The sequence below is a fragment of the Pseudophryne corroboree genome, chromosome 2, assembly GCF_028390025.1.
Source record: "Pseudophryne corroboree isolate aPseCor3 chromosome 2, aPseCor3.hap2, whole genome shotgun sequence".
Classification (NCBI taxonomy): domain Eukaryota; kingdom Metazoa; phylum Chordata; class Amphibia; order Anura; family Myobatrachidae; genus Pseudophryne; species Pseudophryne corroboree.
The window spans coordinates 638,540,346-638,568,039 of record NC_086445.1 but is presented as its reverse complement, the minus strand read 5'-3'; the positions used below and the strand labels follow the sequence as shown (position 1 = coordinate 638,568,039).

General features: G+C 43.7%; 1 protein-coding gene across 4 annotated transcripts in view; it reads left to right on the top strand.

Annotated features, from left to right (window-relative positions):
- The window catches only part of BRPF3 (bromodomain and PHD finger containing 3), a 344,329-nt gene that overhangs the window by 141,619 nt on the left and 175,016 nt on the right, over positions 1-27,694 (top strand). For all 4 annotated transcript variants that reach the window (XR_010235041.1, XM_063954946.1, XM_063954945.1 and 1 more), the window contains exon 4: positions 16,669-16,800. Coding sequence is in view for 3 of the 4 variants with exons in the window: in XM_063954946.1 (XP_063811016.1) it covers positions 16,669-16,800 (132 nt within the window). In the remaining variant the exon portion in view is untranslated. The remainder of the gene's footprint in view (positions 1-16,668; positions 16,801-27,694) is intronic.

Below are 27,694 nucleotides of genomic sequence, written 5' to 3'. Positions count from 1 at the left end.
TAGCCCTTCCCCCAGCCCCAGGGCACCATTTAGAGTAAATGTTCCCTCCCTGGAGCTGCATCTCTCTCTCTCCCTCACTCCCGGTCAGCCTTTGTGCGCCATCACTACATGCTGAGCTGATTCTGGGACTGCATGGGCAAAGTATCCTCTGTAAAGCCACCTGCATTATCAGCTCTGTGCATTTTTCAGGACACTTAAGTATTCTACATGTCTTTTGACAGTGTTAGTTAAGAAACAGTGCATTACTTCAGGGCTATGTAGTACAAGTACCCTGTGATATACATCCAGTCTTTACTGTGCATTGATATATCTATAAGTCTATATAGCTTTACTTAGTATTACTTAGTATTGCTAGTCCAGTGCAGTTTTATTGTTTATCATAATTTCTGCATTGTACATGTGACTGTGTGTGTGCATATAGCTGCTGTGTGATTTCTACTTCGTGTTTCTCACTCATACTGCTATCCCTATATTCTGTACCCTGAGGGGGGCTAAGCGCATCAGGGTTATTATTTGATATAGATATTACACAGGATATACTTATTTTGTATTTTTCTCTGTGATTTTCAGTCACCGTATACCTCCTGAATCCTTTTTGTGCTATCACGTTGCACAGGGGGTTCTTGGTTAGGTATTATACTGCTGATATTGTACTGTGTTGCACAGGGTTCACGCTTTCATATTATGTCGGCTACAAGGGGCGACGGTTCTGTGACTGATCCCGCAATACGCGGTGGTGATGCTGCAGACACATTAGAGGAAAACATAGCAGCGGAGGGTTCAGGTTCTGGGGGTTCCCTACCCCCCAGCAGGTCTGTAGCAATGGGGGCACATCACGACCAGCCTTGGGCTACTTTCTCTACTTTACTGAATACACTGGTAACTAGACTTACGCCCCCTATGGGACCTCACGTGCCTGTACAGCCACATATTGTCCCTGCGGTTAATCCGCCATGGGAAGATCTCCTGTCCACTCAGTTACAGCAATTGAATCACTCATTGAACAAACAAAAACCTAACCCTCACCCGCCTAAGACCAAGGGGTCCTCTAAGCAGGCCACAACTTCCTGATCCAGATGCTTCTGATGGGGAGTCTGTTTCACAGGTGGATGTTCCTGACCTATTAGAGACTATCAGGCTGATTCTTCAAATTGATGATGACCCAGAACCTGTTGTTGCCTCTAAGAAACCTGATAGATTCAAATGTCAGAAGGTTACTAAATTAGTGTTGCCTCATTTTGACCACTTAGTTGATATACGTCAGGGATCCTGGGAAAATCCAGGAAAGAAGTTCACATCTCACAAAAAGATGCTGGCTCGCTATCCCCTCACTGCAGAGTTAAGTAAAAATTGGGAAACGCCGCCGCCAGTGTACTCGCAAGTCGCTCGGCTGGTGGTGTCCTCTGCTCTGCCTTTAACTACCGTCACCTCGCTGAAGGAACCGACGGATAAGCGTGTGGAGGGTTGCGGAGGGTTGCTTAAAGTCTATTTATACCCTTGCGGGAGCTGTGCGTCGTCCCACTATTGCGGCTATTTGGGCTGCAGAAGCTATTGAAGCGTGGGCTCAGGAGGTGGAAGCAGAGCTGCCGTCCAATTTTTCTGATAATGCTAGACAATGTCTTTTGTATATTGTCACAGCCTCTCATTACATTAATGAGGCGGCTTCTGATGCCGGTGTTCTGGCGGCCAAGGCCTCTACTACGTCCATTCTGGCTCGCCGGATTCTCTGGTTGCGGTCCTGGTCTGTGGATCTGGACTCTAAGAAAACCCTGGAGGTGCTCCTTTTTAAAGGGAACATCCTTTTTGGTGAGGATCTCAACAAGATTGTTGCTGACTTTGCTTCAGCTAAGACGGCATGTGTACCTGGTACTGCTTCTTCGGTTCCGAAGGTTAAGAGTACTTCCTTTCGACCTCCAGGTAAAGCAAAGGGTCAGGCGTACCCGAAACAGGCTTGCACTTCCAAAACCACTAAGCCGCAAACTGCTTCCAAATCAGACAAGCCTACTGCATGACAGGGCGGGCCTCCCCCTGGGTGATCCCAGGGTGGGAGGCTAACTTCTACGGTTTACCCAGGTATGGTTGAAGACCACTTCCGACGCCTGGGTAAGGAAGTCGTCACTCACGGATACGCCATATCCTTCAAGAATTGTCCCCCTCATCAGTTTTGCCTGACAAAACATTCTTTCGGATCAGGTGAAGGCAAAAACTCTTCATTTGGTGGTACAAACCCTCCTGGACACAGGAGTGGTAGTGTCGGTGCCTCTGGCTCAGAGAGGCAAGGGGTACTATTCACCACTGTTCCTAGTTCCGAAACCGAATGGTTCCTCCCGGCCCATTCTCAACCTCAAGTCCTTGAACAAAATTTGTGAGGGTCTCCAAGTTTCGTATGGAAACTCTTCTCTCTATTGTTCTGGCTTTGGAGCCTGGGGACTATATGGTCTCCCTGGATATACAGGATGATTATCTCCATATTCCTATTGCCATGTCGCTTCAGTAATACCTACGGTTTGCTATTGGCAACCTCCATTATCAATTTTTGGATTGACCACGGCTCCGCGAATATTCACAAAGGTCATGGCGGTGATGACGGCCTTGCTCCTCCGCCGTTAGGGTGTCAGGATCCTACCGTATCTGGACGATTTGCTGATCCTGACAAATTCCCCAGAAGTTCTCCTACGTCATCTGGATCTGACTGTCCAGTTTCTGCAAGCCCACGGGTGGCTCATCAACTCGAAGAAATCTTCCTTGGTCCCTGCTCAGAGCATGGTGCACCTGGGGGCATTGTTGGACGCTCACAACCAGCAGTTGTTCTTGTCTCAGGTGAAGGTCCTGAACCTTCAGGACAGGATTCAATGCTTCCTCTCTCGCCCGCGAGTGTCGATACACTCGGCGATGCAAGTACTAGGCCGCATGGTGTCGGCTTTCGACATGATACAGTATTCTCAATTTCATTCCCGCCCTCTGCAGAAGCTGATTTTTGCCAAGTGGGACGGCTTGCCTCACCTGATCAGGTCTTGCATGATCTCCTTGTCTCCGGAGGTTCGTCTGTCTCTGAGCTGGTGGCTCCAGGACCATCGATTGAGCAGGGGTTGTCCCTTCTGGATCTCCGACTGGGTCCTCCTGACAACGGATGCTAGTTTGAGGGGTTGGGGCGTGGTGTTGGAGCAACACTCTCTCTCCAGGGTCGGTGGACCAGGGAGGAGTTTCTCCTCCCGACAAACATTCTGAAATTGAGGACTGTGTTCGATGCTCTGAACCTGGCCCACCATCTCATACAGAACAGGCCTGTTCAAGTACAGTCGTACAACGCCACCACGGTGGCATACATAAATCATCAAGACGGCACTAGAAGCCGCATGGCAATGGTGAAAGTGTCAAGGATTCTTCAGTGGGCGGAACGCCATCTGCCAGCCATATCGGCAGTGTTCATTCTGGTGGTCCTCAACTGGGAAACGGACTTTCTCAGTCGTCAGGACGTACATGGTGGAGAATGGTGTCTCAACACAATCACAAGGTTCCAGTCTTCGGAGCAAGGACAAGGGATCCTCAAGCAGCATTCATGGACGCACTGGAAATTCCATGGAACTTTCGGCTGCCGTGCGTGTTCCCTCCGGTGTCACTTCTGCCCAGGGTAATGAGGAAGTTCAAGCAAGAAGGAGGAATCATACTTCTGATCGCTCCAGCGTGGCCCAGACGGCATTGGTTCTCAGACCTAAAGGGTCTCTCGTTAGAGCGTCCTCTTCTGCTTCTGCAACGCCCAGACCTCCTCGTTCAGGGCCCTTGTATATACCAGGACTTGACCCGGTTGGCTTTGACAGCGTGGCTCTTAAAGCTTCAGTTCTGAGGGCCAAAGGATTTTCTGAGGCGGTCATTCAAAGTTATGTTGAAGGTCGGATTTATCATCAGGTCTGGAATTCTAACTTTGCTTGGTGCGCATCTAACAATCATGACGCTTACAAGTTTAGTACGCCTAAACTTTTGGCTTTCCTGCAACAGGGCCTGGACTTGGGCCTTCGTCTGGCCTCCATTAAGGTTCATATTTCTGCCTTGTGGTTTCATCTTTCCACCTTAACCAGGAGATTGTGGTTCCGGCCTTTAATTCTCCTGAGCTGTCTTCCAAAGAGCGGTCTTTGGATGTGGTACGGGCTCTCTGTATCTATGTGAAGAGACCTTCCTCCATTAGGAAATCCGATTCTCTTTTTGTGTTTGGTTTTCACAAACGTGGCTGGCCTACTTCTAAGCAGGCTTTGGCCAGATGGATTAGAATGGTGATTGCACATGCTTATGTACAGGCCGATCGTCCGGTTCCTGCTACCATCAAAACCCATTCTACTCGGTCGGTTGGACCTCCTTGGGCGGCCCACCGTGGTGCGACCCTTGAACAATTGTGCAAGGCGGCTACGTGGTCCTCGAGGAACACGTTTATTAGATTCTATGCCTTTGATACTGCCCGCTTCCCAGGATGCTTCCTTTGGACGCCGGGTTCTTGTGCCCGCTACAGTGCGTCCCCTACCGTGAGGAACTGCTTTGGGACATCCCCGATGTTAATCCTTGTGGAGCCCAGTGTACCCCACAGCAGAAAAGGAGATTTATGGTAAGAACTTACCTTTGTTAAATCTCTTTCAGCGAGGTACACTGGGCTCCACAAGGCGCCCACCCTGACACACTTAGCTTTAGGTTGGTATTGGCATAGCCGCTGACACCCTCTCCTGTTGTGAGTGTGTGGTGAAATTGGCTACGATCGGTTATCGTCTCTGGTACCTGCTACTGCATTGGGCTGGTTAACTAAACTGAGCTCTTTGGGGTTATAGAGGAGGCGGCGCTGTGCATTTTGGGAACAGTCTAAAGCTTTGAGCCTGTTGGTGCCTCGGATCAAGATCCTACTCTACACCCCCTGATGTATTTCCTTGTGGAGCCCAGTGTACCTCGCAGAAAGAGATTTAACAATGGTAAGTTCTTGCCATAAATCTAGTTTTCTCCTATATTCTCTTTTTTTGCCTTTTACCATTTATGTACTTAAATAATTTTTTAGGGCTAGTTTTACTCTGCTTAGTGATTTGCTTTTCGTTTTCTATTTTAGCTGCTCGGATTTCCTTTTTTGCATTTTTTGTTACATTCCTTGTAGTACTGGAATGACTTCGCCTTCCCATCTGATTTGATAGCTTTGAATGCTCGCCTCTTTTTATCCATTTCTTCCTTAACTTTTTTGTTTAACCACAGTGGTTTGAATTTAATACTCCTATTTTTTACTGCCCAAGGGTATACACTTATGGGTATGTTTGTCCAGCATTGTTTTAAACACATACCACATTTCGGCCGTGTTTTTTTCCCTGAAACAAAGTTCCCCAATCTATGGGGGATATTCAGTTGTTTGAAAAGTCAGTCGGGGGTCTCTTTTTTTTCCTATCTAATAGACAGGAAAAACCAGACACCCAACTGACTTTTTCAAACATTTGAATTTCCCCCTGTATCCTTTAGTGTGTTTTTCACCATGTTAAAATTAGCTTTTTTTTTAAGTTAAAGAGTCTTAGTTGTACCCTTAGAGTGCTGCTTTTGAATGCTAATGTCGAATGTGATCATGTTATGATTACTGTTACCCAAGGTCTTGCCTACTGCGGAATTCGCTATTATCTCCACGTTGTTAGTTAGTACTAGGTCCAGTATAGTCCCTAATCTGGTTGGTTCCTTGACTATTCGTGACAAGTAGTTATTCTTAAGCATACTTAAGAACCTTTCTCTAGCATCCATAAGGGATATTGGGGATAGAATTAGTAAGATGGGGTATAGACGGGTCTAAAGGAGCCTGTGCACTTAACATTTCTTCAACTGGGTGTGCTGGCTCCTCCCCTCTATGCCCCCTCCCACATGCAGTTTAGAAAAAAGTGCCCTCAAAAGAGGATGCACACTCTGCAGCTCCAGAGGTTTTTTTCTTCAATTTAATTTTAACTTTTTTTTGTTTCGGTATGCTATTTGGGCAACAAGCATACCTGCGCCCAAATAGTTGGGGGGGGGGGGGGATGGTCACCGGTCTCATGAGGTGCAGAGCCGCTACTCCGCTACAGGACCACCTTCCTGAGGGGCTGTTTGTTCAGTGGGTTACTGCGCATTAGCTGTCGCAGCCACAGCTTGCCGCACACCCCTAACAGAGCCTGAAGGTGATCGTCGTGGTGAGTACAAACCGGGGGCCTTGCTAGGGGGGCCCCCCGGTTCATTGTGTGGCAGACGCGTGGGTGAGGCGTATGGGTCCCTCCTGGGGGGGACCCGCGGGTGACCCTGCATGAGACTGGTAGGAGGTATGTTGTACCAAGCATTTATGTGAGGCTACGTCCTGTGGAGACATTGCCAGTATAAAAATCTTATAGTAGCTCCGACGCCATAGCGGGGGGCGGAGCTACATCAGAGCAGGCTCAGCGCATTTTGGCGCATACCTCTGCATAGGCGAGCAGCAGCCTCATACAATTCCTCAAAACGGTCACAGGAACGCTGGTACCGGGTGTAGAGGGAGAGGCCGCTATTAGTGCACAGTTTACAAATTATCTGTACAGCAGTATCACTGTTTTATTGTAATGCATAAAACGCTGACAGTCTCACTGGGAATGTGCAACGTTGGGTTCGCTGGGGTCCTCTATTCTGTGTCTCCTCTCACATGCAATAGGGCAGGCTTGTATTGTATTCAGTCTGTGTTGTATGTGTATATTGTCTGTATTTCATTGTGGTGAAATAGAAGTTATGCAGTATATGTAATGCCAGATTCTCCCCTATTTCATCTGGCTCTATATCATGTGAGCAGTGTAGTCAGTCATCACAAAATGCTGATAATAACATGAGGGAGAGTCCAGAGCCTTCCTGGCTGGGGGATATAAAAACTATGATGTCAGATATGTCATCTCAGCTCACTGCCAATGCCAATAAAACACAAGAACTGCAACAAGCAGTGGCTAACCTAACTGCTAAGGCTGATGCTTCCCATCCCCCGCTGTCTACAGGTGCACAAAAACATGCTTTACCTGCAATCCTATCAGATTCTGATGATGTACAGGCGGATAGGGATGATGATAGGATTGTGGAATCCCTTATTAGTGGGATTCCACCTAAACAGGGTATAGAACCCCTCATATTGGCTATACGGGATGTGTTAAAACTCCCCCTGGAGGATGCTACTAATCAGCAGTCATTTTTCCTCCCACAAGACAAATTGACTGTCACCCTTCCTGATTCCAAAGAATTGGATGATTTATTTAAATTAGCCTGGAAAAATCCAGATAAAAAATATCAGGTGTCCAAACGGTTTTTAAATACCTTCCCATTTGCCCCTGAAGGCAGGAAATTCCAGCAGTAGACTTTTCCGTCTCTCGCCTTTCTAAAAAGGCGGTGCTCTCTGCTCCGGGCTCTTTTACAGTAAAGGTCCCGGGGGATAGGAAAATGGAGACCACACTAAAATCTATCTACACTGCTGCAGGTGTAGCTCAAAGGCCTGTCACTGCTGGTTGCTGGATGACACATGCCATTCATACATGGGCTACTCAGATTCAGGAGGGTCTTTCGGGTGATATGACCTTGGTTATTACTGTAACTTTCCTGAAACACATTCAGGACACGGCAAGAGTCCTTTGTGACTCCCTTAAAGAGAGTGGCAATATAAATGCCAGAACCACTGCTATGGCTGTGTTTGCACGCAGAGCCATATGGTTGCGTCAATGGATTGGAGACGCTGATTCCAAACGTAATGTGGAATCTCTTCCCTTCACAGGTGAATGGCTCTTCGTAGGTGAATTGGACGCATTGATCGCCAAAGCTACTGCTGAGAAAATCCACGTTTCTCCCTTCTGGGGCTCCGCCTGCTAGGCGTACCTACCCGAGACCGTCGACTCAGTCCTTTTGGTCCTCCAGATTTCGATCTATGGCCCTGGGTGCTTCCAATGCAGCTAGTGGGTTCGGAGGTAAGCCTAAGAAACCAGCCATTGCCGGCTCTCAGGAACAGAGCACCAGTTCAGCTTCCACAAAGACTTTGGCATGATGGTGCCCACTCCGAGGGAATCTCGTGGTGGGAGCTCGGTTACGTCACTACAGCCACATCTGGGACGGTTCCTGCCAAGATGCCTGGGTAAGGGACCTTATCTCTCAGGGTTACAAGCTGGAGTTCGACAGTGCTCTTCCCCAACGATTTTTCAAAAAAGGCTTGCCAGTTTTGGAAAATATGGGTGTTACGTTACTACTGGCCATCAACAAGTTGGTCCAGTCCCAGGTCATTGTTCCAGTACCCCTGCTACAGCAAGGACAAGGTTACTACTCCAGTCTTTGTGTAGTGCCAAAACCAGACGGGTCTGTCAGACCCATTTTGAATCTGAAGTCCTTGAATCCTTACCTGAAGGTTTTCAAATTCAAGATGGAATCTTTGAGAGCAGTGATCGCGGGCCTGGAACAACAAGAATTCCTTGCGTCTCTGGATATCAAGGACGCCTACCTACATATCCTGATTTGGCCTCCTCATCAGGCCTATCTACGGTTCGCCCTACTGAACGATCACTACCAGTTTCAAGCCTTGCCTTTCGGCCTGTCTACAGCTCCGAGGGTGTTCACGAAGGTGAAGGTGAAAATTATGTTTCAGCTCAGAGTCCAGGGGGTCAACATTGTCCCTTACCTGGACGTTCTCCTGATAGTAGCAAGTTCCAGGGAGCTTCTACTGCTCCATAAAGATCGCACTATCCAACTTCTGTCTCACCACGGGTGGATCCTCAACCTACAAAAGTCTCAACTGGAAATGTCTCAAAGGCTCCTGTTTCTGGGTATGATACTGGATACTGTAGCTCAGAGAGTGTTCCTCCCAGAGGACAAGGTTAGAACACTTCAAGAGATGGTTCGCAAGGTTCTCCGACCTGCTCGAGTTTCCATTCATCTTTGCATAAAATTGTTGGGAAAAATGGTAGCCTCGTACGAGAGTCTTCAGATGCACCGGATGACTCAGCCGTCACCCCAGGCCAGGATTTCCCTCATGTGGTGGTTACAGTCTTCCAACCTGCTGGAAGGTCGACGTTTTGGTATTCAAGATTGGATCCTCCTCACGACGGATGCAAGCATGAGAGGATGGGGAGCTGTCACCCAGGGGGCGCAGTTCCAGGGCAGGTGATCTGCCCAAGAGGCCCTACTTCCGATCAACATTCTGGAACTTTGGGCTATCTGCAATGCTCTGATTTAGGCCTCCCCTCTACTCAGCGATCGGCCGATCCAGGTTCAGTCAGACAACGCCACGGCAGTGGCATACATCAATCGACAGGGAGGGACAAAAAGCAGGGCATGCATGTGAAAAGTGTCAAAAATACTTCTCTGGGCGGAAAGAAATGCAAGAGCGCTATCCGCAATTTTCATTCCAGGAGTGGACAACTGGGAAGCGAACTTCCTGAGTTGCCACAACCTCCATCCGAGGGAGTGAGGCTTACATCCTCAGGTGTTTCAACAGATTGTCGATAGTTGGGGATACCCGTAGATTGACATGATGGCGTCTCGCCTCAACAAGAAGCTTCCCTGCTACTGTTCGCAAACCAGGGACCCTCAGGCGAGTGCAGTGGATGCACTGACGTCGCCTTGGCCTTATTGGCCGGTCTACCTGTTCCCTCCGATTCCGTTAATTCCCCAGGGTGCTCCAACGAATCAGACATCAGAGTCCAAGCAATCCTGATTGCGCCGTATTTTCTCCGCAGGGCGTGGTATGCAACTCTTCTGGACATGTCCATAGAATACCCTTGGCCTCTGCCGCTAAGAAAGGATCTTCTCCAGCAAGAACCATTCGTCTACCTCAGGCATGTCCAAACTGCGGCCCTCCAGCAGTTGTGAAACTACATATCTCAGCATGCCCTGACACAGAGAATGCTAAAGCTGTGTCAGGGCATGCTGGGATGTGTAGTTTCACAACAGCTGTAGGGCCGCAGTTTGGACATGCCTGGTCTACCTGGACTTACGGCGGCTTCGTTTGACGGCATGGAAGTTGAGCGGAATATCCTAGCTCACAAAGGGCTTTCCAAAAAGGTCATTGCCACTATGGTGCAAGCCAGAAAACCTGTGACGTCAAAATATTATCATCCTATCTGGAGGGAGATATGTCTCTTGGTGTGAGGAGCGCACGTATCCGCCTGCGGAGTTTCACTTGGGACATTTCCTTCGTTTCCTGCAGGCTGGTGTGGATAAAGGCTTACGTCTGGGTTCCGTTAAGGTCCAGATTTCAGCTATCTCAATTTTCTTTCAGAAAAAATTGACTGTGTTGCCAGAAGTTCAGACCTTCTTGCAAGGGTTACTCCACATAAAACCTCCCTTTGTGCCGCCTACGGCACGCTGGGCTTTGGATGTAGTGTTGAAATTTCTACAGTCCTCCTGGTTTGAGCCTCTGATGACAAAAGAAGACAAGTTCCTCACATGGAAGACAGTGATGTTGTTGGCCCTGGCTTCTGCTAGACGCGTCTCAGAATTGGGGGTCTTATCGTGTAAAAGTCCCTACTTGGTCTTTTACGAGGACAGAGCGGAGCTCCGGACTAGACAGCAGAACCTGCCGAAGGTTGTCTCCGCATTCCACCTGAATCAACCTATTGTGGTTCCGTCCAGTTCTGACGCTTCAGCTCCTCAGGAGCCTTTGGATGTTGTGCGTGCTTTGTAGATCTATGTCAGGCGCACAGCTCGGGTCAGAAAGACGGATTCCTTGTTCGTGCTTTATGATGCGCAGAAAAAGGGTTGTCCTGCTTCAAAGCAGACCATTGCTCGTTGGATTAGGCTTACTATCCAACAGGCCTATGTGTCGGCAGCCTTACCTGTTCCTAAGTCTCTGAAGGCCCACTCTACAAGGTCAGTGGGCTCTTCCTGGGCGGCTGCCCGTGGAGTCTCGGCCTTGCAGCTATGCCGAGCGGCTACCTGGTCGGGGAAGAACACCTTTGTGAAGTTGTACAAGTTTGATACCCTGGCCAAAGAGGATACCCAGCTTGGGCAGGCAGTGCTACAGCAGTCTCCGCACGTTCCTGCCCGTTCTGGAAGCTTTGGGACATCCCCATTGTACTAATTCTGTCCCCAATATCCCTTATGGATGCTAGAGAAAATAGGATTTTAAATACCTACCGTTAAATCCTTTTCTCGTAGTCCATAAGGGATATTGGGCGCTCGCCTCTGTGCGTTGACTTCTGCAGGTTTTCTGTTCTGTGTTTCCTGTTCAGCTGTTGCTGTTTTTCTGTTGCCAGCCATTGCTGGCCAGGTTATGTTATGGTGTGCTGGTGTGCGAATCTCACCAGACTTCTTGTTGTCATGTTTCCTTCTCTCAAGTATGTCCTTTCTCCTTCAGCCACTGTTTTACCTATAACTGCCTGTGGGAGGGTGCATAGAGGGGAGGAGCCAGCACACCCAGCTGAAGCAATTTTAAAGTGCACAGGCTCCTTTGGACCCCGTCTATACCCCATCGTACTAATTATGTCCCCAATATCCCTTATGGACTACGAGAAAAGGATTTACCAGTAAGTATTTAAAATCCTATTTTTACCCCTAGCTATATTACATGATTCGCTGGCATAATTTATGTCCGGATAATTAAAGTCCCCAATGATTAGGACCTTCCCCAGCCCTGTAGCTTTGTCGATTAGCATCAAGAGTTGCGCTTCCTCAGTCGAACTAATATCGGGTGGTTTATATCATGCCCCTACTAGGTGTTTTTGTACTTTTCTTTCCCATAGAAATTTTAACTATAATGTCTCCACAATATCTCCAGCTCCCTCGTAAATACCCTCCTTTTAAGTATGGTTTTAGAAATGGTTTAACATAAAGACATACACCACCCCCTCTTTTAATAGCCCTGTCTCTCCTGAAAAGCGTATAACCCTCCAAGTTGGCTACCCAATTGTCTGAATCATCCCACCATGTCTCCGTGATACCTATAATATCGTATTGTTCCTTCATTACAAGCATTTCTTATTCCCCCATTTTGCCTGAAAGGCTTCTTGCATTTGCAAGCATACATTTTAGGTTAGTAATACCCTTATCTATTTGTCTATTCATTGGTATCCTTTCCCTTCTTACTTTAGTATTCCCTAATTTGACAGTTCTTGCTGTTCTTTCCCTCCCCCTTCTCCACCCCCATTATACTTAATTACCTCCCCCCTTACTGCACTCACTAATGATCCCGTAGTTTCTTTCTAATTTCCCCCCCCCAAACATCTAGTTTAAAAGCTCCTCCAAATTTCTAACCATCCTGCCCCCCAGCACTACTGCCTCCTCCTCATTCAGGTGCAACCTATCGTGACAAAAAAGATGGTGCCAGACTGAGAAGGACGGCAGCCATCAGTGGGTGATAATGGGGACTGGTGTCCCGGGCCTTTACAGAGAGGGGGGCCCACCCCTGGCTCCTACCACCAATACCTGGAGAGCTGCACCGGGCTGTGAAACAGCGGGCTGATGCACAGGGAGGACTTCTTCAAACTACCCGGTCCGCAATGTGTCGTACCCGAGCACCCGGGAGACAACAGACTGTATGGCGATCACGGTCCCAATTACAGATTGCCCTATCTGTCTTCCTGATAATAGAATCCCCTACCACCACACTCTGACTACTTACGCTTACTTTTTCCCCATCTGTGCCGGAGGGACCGTTTCTCCGGTTGCTATAGAGAAGAGTCTCCTCCAGCTCTGTCATTTCCTCACTGCCATCCTCAGAATCTTCGTCCAATCGGGCGAATTTGTTGGGGTTTGGCAGATCCATATTTAGTACAAATGTATTACACAGTGCATTGCAAAGAATATTTAGTAATCACATAACTTCCTGCCCAGAAGTGGATATTTTCAATCTATATTTCCCACCATGTATACACACATGCAAACTAGGCTTCATGTTTGTCAGCAGCCATTTAACACACCAGTATGTTTATGGATTGTAGGAGGAAACTGAAGTTCCCAGGGACAACTCAAGTAAATGCAGAGAAAATATACAAACTCCACACCCATAAGTTCCTGGTTGTAGTAACTCCCCTGATTCCAGTTATGTGAGTAGCAAAGCTAATTATTGATGGTCATTCAGTTCCTGAAGGATCTGCAACATCATGTGCAGCGTACCAATGTTTGGTACTTTGCGCATGCGCAGGAGCCGTTCTGCATATGCACAAACTGGTCCTGTGATGCAGGAAGGCAGCAGACTGTCTGTAATTGACATTCTGCTGCCATTTGAGGGGCCAGGGATCTCTGTGGTTGCATGGAGACTTACTGGCCTTTGCTACCGGGGGCTTGCACATCCCCATGGTGGCCACAAGCCTCCCGATGGCGAGTGAGTGATCAGATAGCTGTGCCCCAGGATGCAGGTCGGATCACTACTTGTACAGTATAAGACACCTCCTGCTGCATTACCATACAGAGGTATCACTGCTGCTTCCAAGGAAGCAGTAGTAGTAGCAGTTCCAACCTTATATGAATTAGAACCATTGTGCCTCAAAAATATCACTGCCCTGATTATAAGACTTCAGTCTCTCACCACTGTCATTAACTCATTAACCTGTTCTGAACAGCAGTCATTGGGCGGTATTCAAATGATATATCACGCCCAATCTCCTTTCTAAAGTGATCCTTGTTATCGCGCCCATAGTACTCAAGTTTAGCTGCGTAAAGGGTTGGGTGTTTCGCTACCCATGGGGTAGCGATCTGAAATGATTATACCACACCCGTCAGCAAAACAGAACGGATGTGGAAAGGGGCAGAAAGAATTGAATACCGTCCATTAAGTGGATGTGACACTGGGTTAATAATGAAAAAATAAATCCCAATTATTTCACATGCTCACTATTGGTACACAATTTCTGAGCTACCCACTCCAAATATGAATCCTTCAGTTCTATCTATGAAACTACAAATAGACCTTAACCATTTAACTGGTGTTTTTTGTTTTCCAAAAACCACTCAAATATTATTATTTTTATTTTGTTGTTGTTATTGAATTAGGTCAAGTGTGTGTATATGTATGTGTATGTATGTATTGTCAAAGTCGAAAAATATCACGCTACACATTGCCATATATTCACCCCAAGCGCTTGCCCGCTGCACGTGCACATTCTCTCCCGTGCGTGCGGATACTCGCTGCTGCGTGATGGCACTTCCTCGGCCATGCGCTCGAGCGCGTGGTATGTGCATTTACGGTAGAGTTTGTGTGCGTCTAGTCGGCGACTCAATCGTTACATAGTAAAACCAAATAGTATGTTTTATAAGTAATGTTCCCCTTAATAATAACTGTAAGTCTGTTTATTGTAACTGGTCGCTGGACAGAGGAATTCCTCTTTGCATGATACGAAGGGTCAGACAGGGTTTGAGCAGTGGTGTTTGGTACCTAACTAAAGAACATTTTATTAGAAACAATCCGGTGCTGGTTAGGTAAAGATTAATCGCTCCTGCGTATAGTTATGTCTATTAGTAGTTTCTGGACATTTACTATATTTGCGGTTCATTATCCATGCGGCGGGAATTCTGAGATTCCCTCCCACCTGAGCAGTTTGATATAGTCACAGCCCACCTGTTCAAACTAACCTATGACCTTTTGTTATAATGCGGAGAGACATTCCTGTGTCCAATGAACAATAAGATTGTAGGGCCCTTTGTAGTACACTGTATGTTGTGTATATAAGGGTCACTGTCCCCAGACCGGCCAGTACTCTCTCTCTTCAACATTTATCTCTGATAATTGGAGGACTGGATCCGGTTGCGCTAGCGAGTGTTCCCCCGTATGGTATGTTTCTCTGTGGCCACTTTGTTACCCGTTTAATGTAAGCCATTCATTCTTAGTCTATGTATTTGTGTTGGCGATCGTTCGCTGTTTTGTATATTTCTGTTTAGTTATTCTGTTAGTTATTAATGTTAGCCTGTAGTGTATAAGCTGTTATTGTATCTCTTTTTCCTTTTACTTACTTACATCGTTTAGTAAAGGTGTTGGAACCTTAGCAAGGAGTGTGTTTCACCATTTGTTATTAAGGGTTGCTGAGCATCTCAAATCGCTCAAACAGCTAGCTTACAGACCAAGGTTAAACAGTATTATATCATTGCAGTATCACAACACTAAGAATTACAGTATAAGCATACTCTGTGTAAGGTTTAAAAGGTTATTATCTGTGTGTACGCTCGCTGTGTGTATTCTGTACTCACAGCGCAGCGTGTGTACGTAACTTGCGTACCACGTGCAAGGTCTTTGTATGCAAATAGCGTGCGAAGTGCGTAGCACGTGCACGAGGGACAGCGGCCATTACGGCTTCACGATATTAGTAAATAGCTTGTGTTCTAAGGTAAATCATCAGGCTTTATCAGTATGTGTGTATATATATATATATATATGTATGTATGTGTGTGTGTGTGTGTGTGTGTGTGTGTGTGTATATATATATATATATATATATACAGAAAATTACTCTCCCACTGCGCTGTTTCAAAGTTGAACGATAAAATTGTAAGTGGCTGCCTGAGGTAACATCAGACAATAGAGAGATAAAATATCTATCTATTGTCTGATGTTACCTCCGAATCTACAACAAGGAGAAGGAGGAAATTGTAGTGACATATCTACATCTTTCCTCACCACTACAAGTTGATTGTTGAAATTGTGCAACAAATTCAAATGTATCAACTCTGTATATTCATGGACATTGGTTTTGAACTTATATTTTTATAAATAAATGTTTTTATATTTGTTATTGGACGAAACTTATCTGTAAAACGTTGTAAGGGCCCGTGTCAAAGTAGAGCGTTGATACGACCCCCTACCCCCTTGGCGCCAATACCTCTATTTGCTATATATATATATATATATATATATATATATATATAGGATATTAGACCTCATTCTGGTTGGATCGCAAATCGTGATCCAATCGCAATTTCTGCGATCGCCCTGCGGGCGCATGCGTAGGGTCCGTCCTGCGCGTGCACGCATTTACAGCGAGTTCCCTGCAGTATTTGCGAAAGCCTCTGCCTGATTGACAGACAGAGGTATTTGTGGGGTGGCAACGCTTGTTTCCAAAGCGGAGACGGAGCGTTGTGGGTGTAGGAGGTTTCCCTTATTTTCGGCAACCGCGCACTAATTGCGGCGCAATCGAAATTAGTGCGGGTCGCAGATGGGGTGGAGCCCATTAACATGCTTGGCGGCCTTGACCTGTGATGGGCAGCCCCCAGCATGCGAGGCAAAGGATTGCAAATTGTTCTAAAAAGCTGAATTTGCAATCCTTACTGAATAGGGTCCATTGTGCACAGATCAGCTAGGCCATTGGTAAGGTCATCACCAGTTTTAATTATCCATTTCATAACATGGGGTACAGCTTTATAGCGTTTACATTTTGCTGAGAAATTAAATTAAGTCTTGCTTCCATGATCATAACTTTTTTGTGGGGAGTTGCCACAATTCTGGAACAGTTCTCCAATGCGACATTGGCTAGCCAATTAATATATAGAAACACACCCTTTTTTCCCTGTAAATTTTTAAACTGTTCACAAGGTTCTAGGCATTAAATTTCTCGCAATCTCTTTTAAGTACTTTTAACATTGCTGATCTGTTTTTCTGGCACATGATGAAGGTTCATTTACCTTTTAAAGGCAATCCAGTTATGTGTCTTTGCTCACAATTCTGTCCAAATAATGTTTATGCTTGGCTCTGTTTTTAACTCTGTCTGCACTTATCCATAGAAAGAAAAAGATGAGGAGAGCTCATCCGTGAAGGAGGCACTCAAATACTGGCAAAAATTGCGACATGATCTAGAGAGAGCCAGATTACTGACTGAACTAATTAGAAAGAGGGAGAAGCTAAAGAAAGAACAGGTAAATTAGAAGAATTGACAAGCTGAATTTAATGTAATATTTTGTTTGTTATTCCTGTGTATGCCCCTGGAGATAACATGGTTGCAGAGTCCCCTGCAAGAGAAAGAACTAATGTGTCTAAGGGGGTAATTCAACTCTGAATTAGGCCCTAAAGGCACTATCCTATTAGCAGCTGTACTTTACTGCTGCTAATAGGATCGCAGGGGGCAATCCTATTAGCCCAGATGCCGGCACTTATCACCCAAAGCATAAGTCGCGAAAAGGGGCTGCCATAGCCGCTATAACACATAAGTCCCCGATCCCATATGTTTTCGTGCGATCGCGGGTCCAATTGTTCAGTTTTGATCGTCCGAAATCGCGTCAGGGCTAATAGGATACTGCCCTAAGAATGATGCGTTTTAGTGTACAAAATACAAAACATAATTGTTAAAGCTCTAACTGATATGCCAGCTTTTGTTAGAGTAAGCAAACTTGTGCTGTAAAAATGTGAATCTATCCTTTAGTGTGTCCCCGATTTACTTTTTCTGATCCTCCAGGGAACATTCTTAGAATAAATAAAACCAAGAAAGCAAAGGAAAAAAAAGTTTTTTAAACAAACCAATAAAAAACAAAACTTTTAATACTAGCTTCTGTAATGGTATGCAGTCACAATGTCAACAGTGTCTAAATGTACAGTAAAAATGTTGACATGCTACATGTGTACACATGTTTACGACTTGCCTTTATACAGGTGTATCCTCTGATGGTCTTTTTGTGCATCTTATTCACATAGCGATGCGAATAAGAAGCATTTTCAGAGGGAAAAGACGCTCCACTAGCTGGCTGAGTCGCATGGGAGCTGGCTATAACATATGGAGAGTAGATGAGAAAAGGTGCATCTGGAGTCATAGGGGGGTATTCAATAATTGTTTGAAAAGTCAGTTGGGTGTCTGTTTTTAACTGTTTTTTAGATAGGAAAAAACACACTCAACTGACTTTTCAAACAATTGAATATCCCCCGTAATGTCGATGTTAACGTGTCTGTTGACAACTATTTCATGTCAAAACATTGTGCAGTCTAGATTATGACTGTCTATATTATCAATATTATCAATGTTAAGTGTGGGTGAGGGAATTGTATGAGCTAAATTTAAACCTAATAAAAGGTGTCCTGATCTCAACATCATCGAGTCTGTCTATTACATGAAGAGAGAGAAGGATTTGAGCGAGCCTACATCCACAGATCATCTGTGGTTAGTTCTCCAAGATTTTTGGAGCAACCTCCCTGCCAAGTTCCTTCAAAAACTGTGTGTAAGTGTACCTAGAAGAATTAATGCTGTTTTGAAGGCAAAGAGGGGTCACACCAAATATTGATTTGATTTAGATTTATCTTCTGTTCATTCACCTTGCATTTTGTTAATTGAGAAAAATAAACTATTAACACTTCTATCTTTAAAAGCATTCTTACTTTGCAGCATTTTTTCCACACTTGCCTAAAACTATTGCACAGCACTGTGTACGTGTGTGTATATGTATATGTGTGTGTATATGTGTGTGTGTGTGTATGTGTATATATATATATATATATATATATATACAGGTTGAGTATCCCTTATCCAAAATGCTTGGGACCAGAGGAATTTTGGATATCGGATTTTTCTGTATTTTGGAATAATTGCATACCATAACGAGATATTATGGTGATGGGACCTAAATCTAAGCACAGAAGGCATTTATGTTTCATATACACCTTATACACACAGCCTGAAGGTCATTTTAGCCAATATTTTTTATAACTTTGTGCATTAAACAAAGTGTGTGTACATTCACAGAATTCATTTATGTTTCATATACACCTTATACACACAGTCTGAAGTGCATTTAATACAATATTTTTAATAACTTTGAGTATTAAACAAAGTTTGTGTACACTGAGCCATCAAAACACAAAGGTTTCACTATCTCAGTCTCACTCAAAAAAGTCCGTATTTCGGAATATTCTGTATTTCGGAATATTTGGATATGGGATACTCAACCTGTGTATATATATATATAAGTGGTCGGAGGACTTGTGTCTCACCACAATTGCCCACATGTCTGTGGGATCAGCTCCCTCCAAGGGAGAGGAAAACAAGACCTGCACATTCTGCACCAGTAGTAGTAATCTGGAACTATGGGCTTTCTGGGCTGTACAGCTCAATGTGGAAGAATATAATTCTGGGTTTTCCAGCTCACCCAGAGCCAACAGAAAGTCAGAAGCAGGAGAGGAATTTAAAACTTCTCTCCTGCTTCTGACTTTTATACTACAAAAAGGATATCTTGGAACTAGAAAAGGTTCAGAGGCGGGTGACCAAACTAATTAAGGGGATGGAGATGATGGAATACAGGGAAAGGCTTGCAAGGCTAGGCATGTTTACACTGGAAAAGAGAAGACTAAGAGGGGACATGATCAACATCTACAAATATATAAGGGGACAATACACAGAGCTTGTGGGGGATTTGTTTTTGGTAAGGTCAACACAGGGCACGTGGACACACGCTTAGGTTAGAGGAGAGGAGATTTTGCACACAGAGGCGAAAAGGTTTTTTCACAGTGAGGACAATACGTGTTTGGAATTCCCTTCCTGAGAGAGTAGTAATGGTGGACTCTGTCAACACTTTTAAGGGATAAGGTTATACAGTGTTATGGTGCGTACGCACTATAGTTATAAAAATAGAATAAACACAACGGCCGACATTAGCAACAGACAAAATTAGTCCTAAAAATAGTACAGAGTAGGCGACCACAAATAGGTTTAACTCGATGGACAAATTGTCTTTTTTCAACCTCAGAAACTATGTAAAACGCCCATACACCCACTGCACGGTGCACTGATGCCTGTTAAAGGCCAGAGAGTAGGCTGCAATTTTGTACTAAACTGTGGACGATAACAGTGCTGGGAGAGCATGGCGGATGGTGGCTGCGGGTTGTTGCAGAAGAATGACTGTTGAGCATGGGGAGTGCTAAGACAGTTACTATTTATTTGTCACTTTAAGTTATGCACCTGTGTGACCGGGCCCAAACCTGTGTATGCCAGTAAATTCACTGTCTAAGAGCCCTTATTTCCAGTGCCCGCTTTAGAATTGAACACTTTACCCATATCTTGCGCTGTAATGTGGCTGCACCTCACGAAAAACCCTCCTGCTGGCAAAGGATTCACATAAACACAGTACCAATAAATTTCTGAGGGCGCACAGATTAAAATTATATTGTTAAATTCAAACCAATTTTATATAAAAATGTATTAAAACCTATTCAATTAGAACTTAAGGCAATAGCTCACAATTCCTATTGCAGAACAGATAATAGAATGGTCCCCTTTAAAACCAAGGGTAATCAAGATACCAAAGTTCATTTATTCAGACGAAATTGCTCTTTCAACCCAACGTGTTTCGTCTTCAAAAGAACTTCATCATGGGTATAAAAAAAAAAAAAAGATATAATTTCTCCCAAGAGACTATTAAACAGAACTCCTTATTGGAACCATCCTCTCTATACCAATAATAGACGACTTTAGGTTAACCTTGCAGGTGCAAAAAAAAATACGCTCCAGTCGTATACGCTGCCTGGTGATACCCTTATTGTAGTCTAGGATTTTACTGTATAGAGATTCTAGATGGGTGAATTATAGTGTGTCAAGTTACGGTGACAAAACACAGTGACGTCAGTTCTCTAGTTCCAAATAATGTTGGACCGGTATCGTGTCCAACCAAAAGGCCGGAGATATTTATCGATAAGTGCAATATAATGGAATCCAACCGATGTGTGTCTCCCCTCCTAAGTCACACATCGGTTGGATTCCACTATATTGCACTTATCGATAAATATCTCGGCGATCGCAGCCCAGAGATTCTGTTAGCATCTTACTTTGCTCCCGAGGTGCGCGTGCACATTCCACATAGAGATTCAGACTGTGATCACTGCAGCGATCCAGTCTGAATTAGGCCCTTGGTCGTTACAGCTTTCAGCAGTGCAAGCTGATTAATGTATAGCTCCAGGCATGCTACAATCAGTGTGTGGAGATAACCTACCAGTGTGACTGTGATTAGAGGTTGTCAGAGACATCATCATTCATAATCCTATTCCTTGCAGCCTGCTGTGGCTCTGACTGTATTTGTAACAGAATTGGAGCTGTTGGGTAGCATCCTCTACCTGCTTCCCAGCTGCAAGACGGGTAGTAATATATGTAATGGATAACCCGCGCTTTAGAAATAATGTGGAGCTGCTCCTTTAAAAAATGGTAACAATAAAACGGAGTGAAAGGAGCGCTTAAGATGTATGAAAAAAAAAAAAAAAAAAAAGGGAAAAAGAAAATAATAATAAATTTAAATGAAAAATAATTTTTCTGCAAACACCTGTGAAAAGAAAAAATGGTTAGTGAGAAATGTTTACAGCACTTTCGTGCTAATGTGAGTAGTCCTGTGTGGGAGTCCTTTTTATAAATGCCGGCACTTTTGTCCGTACTGCGGCTGCAGTTGGGACGTCTAGCTAACTATCCCTATTGCTGCCTACCTTTCAGTCACGTCCAGACTGTAATTCTTTCTTGCGGATCGCGTCCTGCCGGCTGGTCCCAATGCTGGTGCACGCGCTCCCGTCTTTACACCTGTTCGGCGCAGGTGGGATGACGTCAGGGCTTCACTCCCAGATTGTTTGCCAACGCGTTTCGGACTTGCTGGTCCTTAATCCTGGCTGATAGAGACACTTCCCAAAAGGTTCTCTTTATATAGCTTTATTGTTTAATTGGCTTGATTGGAGAAGGCTCGTTAAGTTAAAAACAGCTGAATAAAATTTGTCAGAAGCTTTTTCTCACTCATTTGACACAGGTGTTTGCAATTTTAAAGGGAAAAAGGGTGATTGTATAAAATAAAGGTTATGAGAAATAATTTAAATCAATCAATTATGAAATTAATTATAAAAAATTCATTATAAAAAGGAATTAAGCTCAAAATCTATATTGAGACCAGTGGGTTCCAGAGTTTGTAACATAAAAGTCCATTTTGCTTCTGCTCTTTTGAGCTTGTCCACTATGTCTCCTCCTCTCCAATTGGGTATGATTCGTTGAATCCCCAAAAAAGATAAAAGTTTGGGATCTTTGTTGTGTTTGTCCGCAAAATGTTTAGACACACTATGGGTTTGTAGTCCTTTTTTAATATTATAAATATGCTCTGCTAATCGGATTTTGAGCTTTCTTTTAGTCTGACCAACGTATTGTAGGCCGCAAGGGCATTGCAGGAGATAAACTACTCCCTCTGTTTCACAAGTTATTCTGTCTTTTACTTTATAGCTTTTATTTGTTGTATTGCAGGTAAATGTGGTTTCAGATTTAGTTGATGATTTTTTCGCTGTCCTGCATGGTAAACATTTTAAACATGAGAAAAAGCCTTTAGTTTCTTCTCTTTGTCTGGTTTCTTCAGGAATAAAGCTTTTTACTAATTCCTGCTTGATTGAAGTTGCTCTTTTATAAATGATGCGTGGTTTATCTTGTATCATGGGTGCTAGTTCCTTGTCCAGTGCTAAAATGTGCCAATGTCTGTTTAATATTTTTTCAAATGCTAAATATTGGCTGTTGAACTGGGTGATGAACAATAATTGAAAGTCTTTTTGTGTTCTTTGTTTATACTTCAAAGTCTCATTTCTGTCTATATTGGCTATCCGGTCAAGATGAGTATTCAATGCTTCTTCTTTGTAACCACTTTGAAGAAATCTCTTTTTCATCTGTATTGCTTGTTCATTAAATGTTTCTACCTGTGAACAGTTTCTTTTCAATCGTCGAAATTGCCCGCCTGGGATATTCTTTATCCAATTGATGTGATGATTGCTACATGTGGAGATGGTGTTATTGCCACTAACGTTCTTTGTATGAGTTCTTGTTTGAATAGTATTGTTTTGTATGAAAATCTCCAAGTCGAGGTATATGACCATGGTGTCACTGGTGACTGACGAAAACTCCAATTTGTAAGAGTTATTGTTGATATATTGCAGAAAATTGTGAAGTTCTTGTTGTGGACCATTCCAGATGAAAAACAGGTCATCTATGTATCTCTTCCAAGTTTGTATATATTGTAAATAGGGGTTGTTATTCCAGATATGGTCTTCCTCCCATTTTGACACATATAAATTCGCATACCCTGGTGCGAAAGAACTACCCATCGCGGTCCCCTGTATTTGGTTATAATAGATTCCATTGTTCCAGAAAAAATTGTGATGTAAAATGAAGTTAATGCAGGTTACTAAAAAATTAACTTGTGCATTAGGTAGTGATGTCTCTGTGGAAAGGAAGAATCTTATTGCTTCACACCCCTTTGTGTGGGGAATACATGTGTACAATGATCTGACATCACTTGTGCAAAGAATGAAATGATTTTCCCATTGGATTTCTTTTAGTATCTGTAAAATGTGTATTGTGTCCCGGAGATAGCTTTTTTGTGATTGTGCCACCTCTTGCAAAAAGGAATCTACATATCTGGATAAATTTGCAGACAGTGAGTTGATACCTGATACAATTGGACGCCCCGGAGGATGTTTTTGGTCTTTATATATTTTGGGTAATTGGTAAAAAGTAGGTACGAGCGGGTGATTTATATATATAAAATCATATTCCTTTTTTGTTAATATACCAATTTCCAAACCTTCATCCAATATTTCCTTTAATTCCTTCTGATATTGTTCTGTTGGGTTCCCTTTTAGTACTGCATACGTGGAATCGTCCTTTAGGAGGTCTGTGATTACGGCTTCATAATCTTCCTTATTTTGGATAACGAGGCCACCCCCCTTGTCTGCCGGCTTGATGATGATGTCCTTATTCTCTTTCAGCTCCCTCAGGGCATTTTTTTCGGATATTGTGAGGTTGAATTTCATTTTCTCTTTGCCGGTCATGGCTCTGATGTCCTTTTCCACTAGCTTTTGGAACGTTTCTATATGCGCAACTTTAACGTGATTTGGGAAAAATTTTGATGTGGTTTTCAATGTTGTGTGTTTAAATTGGTTTTCTGAGGATTGTACTTCAGTGTTATTTTCTTTGCGGGCGAAGAATTTCTTAATGCAGAGTTTTCGTATAAACCTGTGGGTATCGATGTATAGATCAAATTGATTTGCGCTTGAATGGGGGCAGAATTTGAGACCTTTCCGTAATAAGGATAATTGTACATCTGTAAGAGAGATTCTGCTCAGGTTGTAAATCCCTTCATTTATGGGACCTTTCTTCATAAGTTTCTTCGACTTGCCACCCCGGACACCCCTTCTCCTGGGGAAAACACTGTTCTTTGTTTTTTCTGGCAGTTTGTTGGATTCAGTCTCTCTGGGGGTTTCTCTATGTCTGTGATAAACTCTAAAAAACTTTCCTCATCTTCAAATTCATCTTCTTCCATTGTGTACGCTCTCTTCTTTGATCTTGCTCCATTTTTCTGTTCTTCTTCGGAGTTTCGTGATTCTATATTTTGCATGAGGGCCAGTGCATGAGATTTTTCTTCTGCAATGGCTGAGTTTATTCCTTTCTGATATGAATTTCTAATAAGATGTGCTCTTGGAGATTCTCTTGAATATGTGAAGTTCTTTGGGTTGTATGGTAAATAATCTTTCCTCTGGGATGATGAATGTGGGTATTTGTCAATTAAGGGATCTTTCCCCTTTCCTTGATTTGTCCTTTGAATATTTTGTTTTGATTGAAAATTCTGTTTAGTGTTCCTAATTTGATATTGATTCTGCGGTTTGAATGTTTTTCTGTATGTATTTCTATTTGTTTCCATTATTTGATTCATTTTTCTTCTCTCATTTTTTTGTATAGTTTGGTTTTCTATATGGTCTCTTTGGAACTTCCTTTGCTTTTGGCTAATGATGTCTTCTTCAAATTTTTGCATTTTTGCATTGGTTAATTTCATTAAATTCCTATAATCCTCCATTGATTTTAACGGTTCAAATTTGTCCTCAATTTTTTTGATATTGTCATTAATCCGTTCCAAAGAAATTTTTCTATCCTCTATTATTAAAGATACAAGCTCATTTGAACATTTATCTAAAACATCATTCCACTTGGCAAAGAAATTAGATTGGGCCGGCTCAAATGTGGGATTTTTTTGTAACCGTAAACCCCTTGGAATTAAACCTAATTCCTGATATTTGGATAGGGTGGTGATTTCCCACCATTGTCTAATTTCTTGATTGTAGAATTTTTCTAACATAAGATGTAAAGAACAAAATCTCTCGTCCTCTATCTTTGAATCTACTGGTGTATTGTTAATTGTGAAGATGCTTTCTAAATTGTTTCTATGTGTATGTGTAATGTGAACACTCATGATGAAAAAGCAGCAGGTGATAAAAAACTTTTTGCAGTATATGTAATGGATAACCCGCGCTTTAGAAATAATGTGGAGCTGCTCCTTTAAAAAATGGTAACAATAAAACGGAGTGAAAGGAGCGCTTAAGATGTATGAAAAAAAAAAAAATAAGGGAAAAAGAAAATAATAATAAATTTAAATGAAAAATAATTTTTCTGCAAACACCTGTGAAAAGAAAAAATGGTTAGTGAGAAATGTTTACAGCACTTTCGTGCTAATGTGAGTAGTCCTGTGTGGGAGTCCTTTTTATAAATGCCGGCACTTTTGTCCGTACTGCGGCTGCAGTTGGGACGTCTAGCTAACTATCCCTATTGCTGCCTACCTTTCAGTCACGTCCAGACTGTAATTCTTTCTTGCGGATCGCGTCCTGCCGGCTGGTCCCAATGCTGGTGCACGCGCTCCCGTCTTTACACCTGTTCGGCGCAGGTGGGATGACGTCAGGGCTTGTCCAGTGCTAAAATGTGCCAATGTCTGTTTAATATTTTTTCAAATGCTAAATAACCTTTATTTTATACAATCACCCTTTTTCCCTTTAAAATTGCAAACACCTGTGTCAAATGAGTGAGAAAAAGCTTCTGACAAATTTTATTCAGCTGTTTTTAACTTAACGAGCCTTCTCCAATCAAGCCAATTAAACAATAAAGCTATATAAAGAGAACCTTTTGGGAAGTGTCTCTATCAGCCAGGATTAAGGACCAGCAAGTCCGAAACGCGTTGGCAAACAATCTGGGAGTGAAGCCCTGACGTCATCCCACCTGCGCCGAACAGGTGTAAAGACGGGAGCGCGTGCACCAGCATTGGGACCAGCCGGCAGGACGCGATCCGCAAGAAAGAATTACAGTCTGGACGTGACTGAAAGGTAGGCAGCAATAGGGATAGTTAGCTAGACGTCCCAACTGCAGCCGCAGTACGGACAAAAGTGCCGGCATTTATAAAAAGGACTCCCACACAGGACTACTCACATTAGCACGAAAGTGCTGTAAACATTTCTCACTAACCATTTTTTCTTTTCACAGGTGTTTGCAGAAAAATTATTTTTCATTTAAATTTATTATTATTTTCTTTTTCCCTTATTTTTTTTTTTTTTTTTTCATACATCTTAAGCGCTCCTTTCACTCCGTTTTATTAAGACGGGTAGTAAAGCAAAAAAGATATAACCGCACAGGACAGATGCTGCACATGCCTCTCTATCTTCCCAGCTCAGCTCACCATTGTCTCTTGGATAATTATTGAAGTGGCGCCTGATCGTACTGTCAGCACACCTGGGGCCCAGAATATATATATTAAAAACACAATTTGATTATATTATTGAAATGCCGCCGGCGCTAGGTGCAAGCCTCTACCACCTTGTCAGTTATCTGTCTCTGCTGGAGTATGTGTAATATTCAGCGATTTGCAGCATTGAGATATCTGGATTCTACAGATGTGTCCTCCTACATCTTGCTTTAATACTCCTCACAGTGTGAGATGCCATGCATGAGTGAACTGACGGGTCCCGTGCAACTCGGCATCGTGCATCAAGTGTCTTATTTTGCTGAAAATCGCCATGCAAATAAGACACATGAGCAGCTTATTCTGATTAAAATGATATGAGGCATGACTATATTCTGTGTGCGGCTTTATCTACATACTAAATGGTGCGTTACAGTGTTTATGGCTGCTTGTGCATCCTATTTGCATCGTTTTACAAATAAGATGCATTTTAATAGAAAACGTAGCACAAAAAGATACGCTGTACCACCGAATCACGGCATGGCATGACTAGAAGTGCTTTTTGACATGCCATGAGGCTAGGTGTATGTGGGGAAAAAAATCACTGAAGCTACCGGCAATTGGGGCTAATCAAATTGCTCCCCGGGGATCAATTAGCTAATTGCATTTTCCCACTGTATGTGTGACCAAGGTGTGTGCTTAGTAAGCACACACAAGAAGTCAGGACTGTGAGCATTTAATTTACACAACATATGCATTTGCACAGATGGACAATCGTCTTGTGACCATGCTCACGCTGCCACATCCCAGCATCGTAGATGAATCATTACACCTAGATGAGGGGTGTAGTATGTTATGCCGGCGGTCGGGCTCCCGGCGACCAGCATACCGGCGCCGGAATCCCGACCACCGGCATACCGACAGCTGGGTGAGCGCAAATGAGCCCCTATGTGCGCCACGCTATCTATTCTGTCTCCAGGGGGGGTCGTGGACCCCCAAGAGGGAGAAGTGTCGGTATGCCGGCGGTCGGGATTCTGGTGCCGGTATGCTGGGCATTGGGATCCTGGCCGCCGGCAAAGTGAAGGCCACTCCTAGATGAGGGCTTATACACGATTCGGATTGTGCTAAACCAATATGTGTCAGTTGAGCTTCTACGTTAACGGGAGAATTCAATTAGCCCATGTAAATTAATGGGGGTGAAAAACGGGGGTAACCTCAAGCTTTTTTTCATGCTTTTTAGTATCGGGCTATTCAATTACAGACTCAGAATCAGGGATAGATTTCCAGACCTATGTGTTAACACTGCTGTGGCTCACTAAAACAGGATTTT